This window comes from Priapulus caudatus, unplaced genomic scaffold, assembly GCF_000485595.1.
Source record: "Priapulus caudatus unplaced genomic scaffold, Priapulus_caudatus-5.0.1 Scaffold1598, whole genome shotgun sequence".
NCBI classification, from domain to species: Eukaryota; Metazoa; Priapulida; class Priapulimorpha; order Priapulimorphida; family Priapulidae; genus Priapulus; species Priapulus caudatus.
Window position 1 is genome coordinate 57,130 of NW_014578659.1, and position 2,851 is coordinate 59,980.

Sequence of the window (2,851 nt, forward strand, 5' to 3'; positions counted from 1 at the left end):
CCCTTCTCTCTCGTCTCTCTCTCTCTCTCTCTCTCTCTCTCTCTCTCTCTCGTCTCTCCCTCTCTCTCTCTCTCTCTCTCTCTCTTCTCTCTCGCTCTCGCTCTCTCTCTCTCTCTCTCTCTCTCTCTCTCTCTCTTCTCTCTGTCTCTCTCTCTCTCGGAGGGAGCGCGTGTCTATTCCGAGCTGACAGGAGCAGCGGCGTGCCGAGGCCTGGCCAGAACATTACCGAAATAATACGCCGAGGCTGTTGTAACTTTGTTAGGAGCAGGTCGTCTGCTGTAAACACGCGGCCCGCGCAGAGGTTACTAACATAGAAGCACAGCGCACTTGAAGCGTTTCAATAAAAATATAATGCTAACTAAATACGAAATCTATAAACTACCAAATTCTTAATGTTTCTATACTCTCTTTCCACTTATTATTGCCGACAGTTTTCTGTCAAATTCTACGTGCAACAATATTACGGGCGCGCGCATTGCTTTCGCGCCCACTGTTACAGCTTACACTAATATATATAGTTAATACACATAATAAGTTAAATATATATAGTTAGTTACTATATATATTAGTGTAAGTGTGCAACAGTGGAGCGCGAGAGCAATTGTCGCGGCATGCGTATATGGTTGCACCGTTAGGTTTGGACGGAATGACAGGAAACTGTCGGCAATAATAGGATGAAGAGAGTATAGAAACATTAAGAATTTGGTTAGTTTATAGATTTCGGATTTAGTTAGCATATATATTTTATGAAACGCTTCAAGTGCCTGTGCATAGAAGTACGTTGCCTAAGGTACTAAGTACTACGTCACTAAGGTAGAGGCAGTACGTGGCTGCTGGCTGGTTCAGGGGTTCAATTCGTGGTGAGGATGGTGATAGTTTAGTGGTCCGTGTGTGCGCGCGTGTGTGTGTGCGTGCCGTGTGTGGTACGTGCGTGCGTGTGTGCGCGCTGCGTATGTGGCTTCATAGTGCCTGCTGCGTTATCCAATGGAATTTCAACGATTTATCACGTGATGCACTAATATATTTTATTGAAACGCTCCAAGTGCCTGTGAATTAGAGGGGGACACTCGATCTACAAAAGAGATCACAGCATGACGTATGTCCGCACTTTGTTTTTCGCCACGGCGAATAATATCGGAACTCTAGGAATACAATCAACAGACGAACCCGTTCTAGACGCTGTCGTCTGCGCCACAGGCACTTGGAGCGTTTCAATAAAATATAATGATAAATAAATACGAAATCTATTTACTACCAAAGTCTTAAAGTTTCTCTACTCTCTTTCGCCTATTCTTGCCGACAATTTCCTGTACATGCCGTGCAAATGCTCCTCTGCAACACACATGTACACCGCGCGCACGCTGCCGCACACTGACACTATATATAAGCATTTGCACGGCATTTACAGGGAATTATCGGCAATAATAGGCGCAAGCGAGTCGAGAAACATTTAAGACTTTGGTAGTAAATAGATTTCGTATTTATTTAGCATTATATTTTATTGAAACGCTGCAATGGCCTGTGGTCTGATCGCTGTGGTTCCTCGTTGCGACACCAGGAGGCGGGTTGCTGGTTGTACTCGGGGTCGTGGGGTCGTGAGTGTGTGAGTTAGGGGCGGAGGGCGGAGGGAGGGAGGGGTAATGACGTGACGGAACCTGTTCTTCCGTTGCCTCGTTACAGCAGTGTAGTTGCTGCTGCTGTTGCTACTGCTATTACTACTGCTGATGCTGCTGCTGGTGGGGGTGCTAATCGTAACACATACTGTACCGTACGTGTATCGTGACACATGCTGTACGTGCATCGTAACACATACTGTACGTGTATCATAACACATGCTGTACGTGTACCATGGCACATACTGTACGTGTATCGTAACACATGCTGTACGAGTGTACGTGTATCGTAACACATACTGTACGTGCATCGTAACACATACTGTACGTGCATCGTAACACATGCTGTACGTGCATCGTAACACATACTGTACGTGCATCGTAACACATACTGTACGTGCATCGTAACACATGCTGTACGTGCATCGTAACACATGCTGTACGTGCATCGTAACACACACTGTACGTGTATCGTAACACATGCTGTACGTGCATCGTAACACATACTGTACGAGTGTACGTTTATTGTAACGCATACTGTACGTGTATCGTAACACATGCAGTACGTGTATCGTAACACATACTGTACGAGTGTACGTTTATTGTAACGCATACTGTACGTGTATCGTAACACATGCAGTACGTGCATCGTAGCACATGCTGTACGTGCATCGTAACACATACTGTACGTGCATCGTAACACATACTGTACGTGCATCGTAACACATACTGTACGTGCATCGTAACACACGCTGTACGTGCATCGTAACACACATTGTGCGCTCGGCTGTATAATCGGCTGCATGATTTCTCCGTCACGATCGTTGTTGCAGGCATGCGATGGTTCGTCATCTTCGTCGGCATGATCGGACTGCTCTGCATCGTCATCGGCATCATCCTCGGCGTTCTAGGTGGCGTCACAGTCGCAGGCTCCGAGTACGTCACCGTCGCCTTGCTACTCATAGGTAAGTGCAACCTAAGGGCTAACACTCCATTAGCAGTGTTCCCAACTTTGAAGGATATCATTAATGATTAATGATTAGAATGATTGATAATCCTAACCCTAACCATAACCTAAATGACATTAAACCACAAACTAATATATGACCATTAATGACATTAAAGTTGGGAGCGCTCCTAATGGAGTATCACCCAACCTAAGGCCTAAAGCTGTGGACACACTACGCGATTTTTCATGCGATCGAGCAGGCCGGCTCAGTCGGGCGACTCTGTGGACA

At 46.0% G+C, this 2,851-nt stretch overlaps 1 protein-coding gene across 1 annotated transcript in view; it reads left to right on the forward strand.

Annotated features, from left to right (window-relative positions):
* LOC106817113 overlaps window positions 1–2,578 on the forward strand; it is a gene marked incomplete at its 3' end in the record, with an annotated part of 30,790 nt that extends 28,212 nt beyond the window's left edge. Inside the window, exon 3 of the mRNA XM_014821763.1 lies at window positions 2,447–2,578. Within this exon, the coding sequence (XP_014677249.1) occupies window positions 2,447–2,578 (132 nt within the window). The remainder of the gene's footprint in view (window positions 1–2,446) is intronic.
* Between the last annotated feature and the right edge of the window lie 273 nt (window positions 2,579–2,851).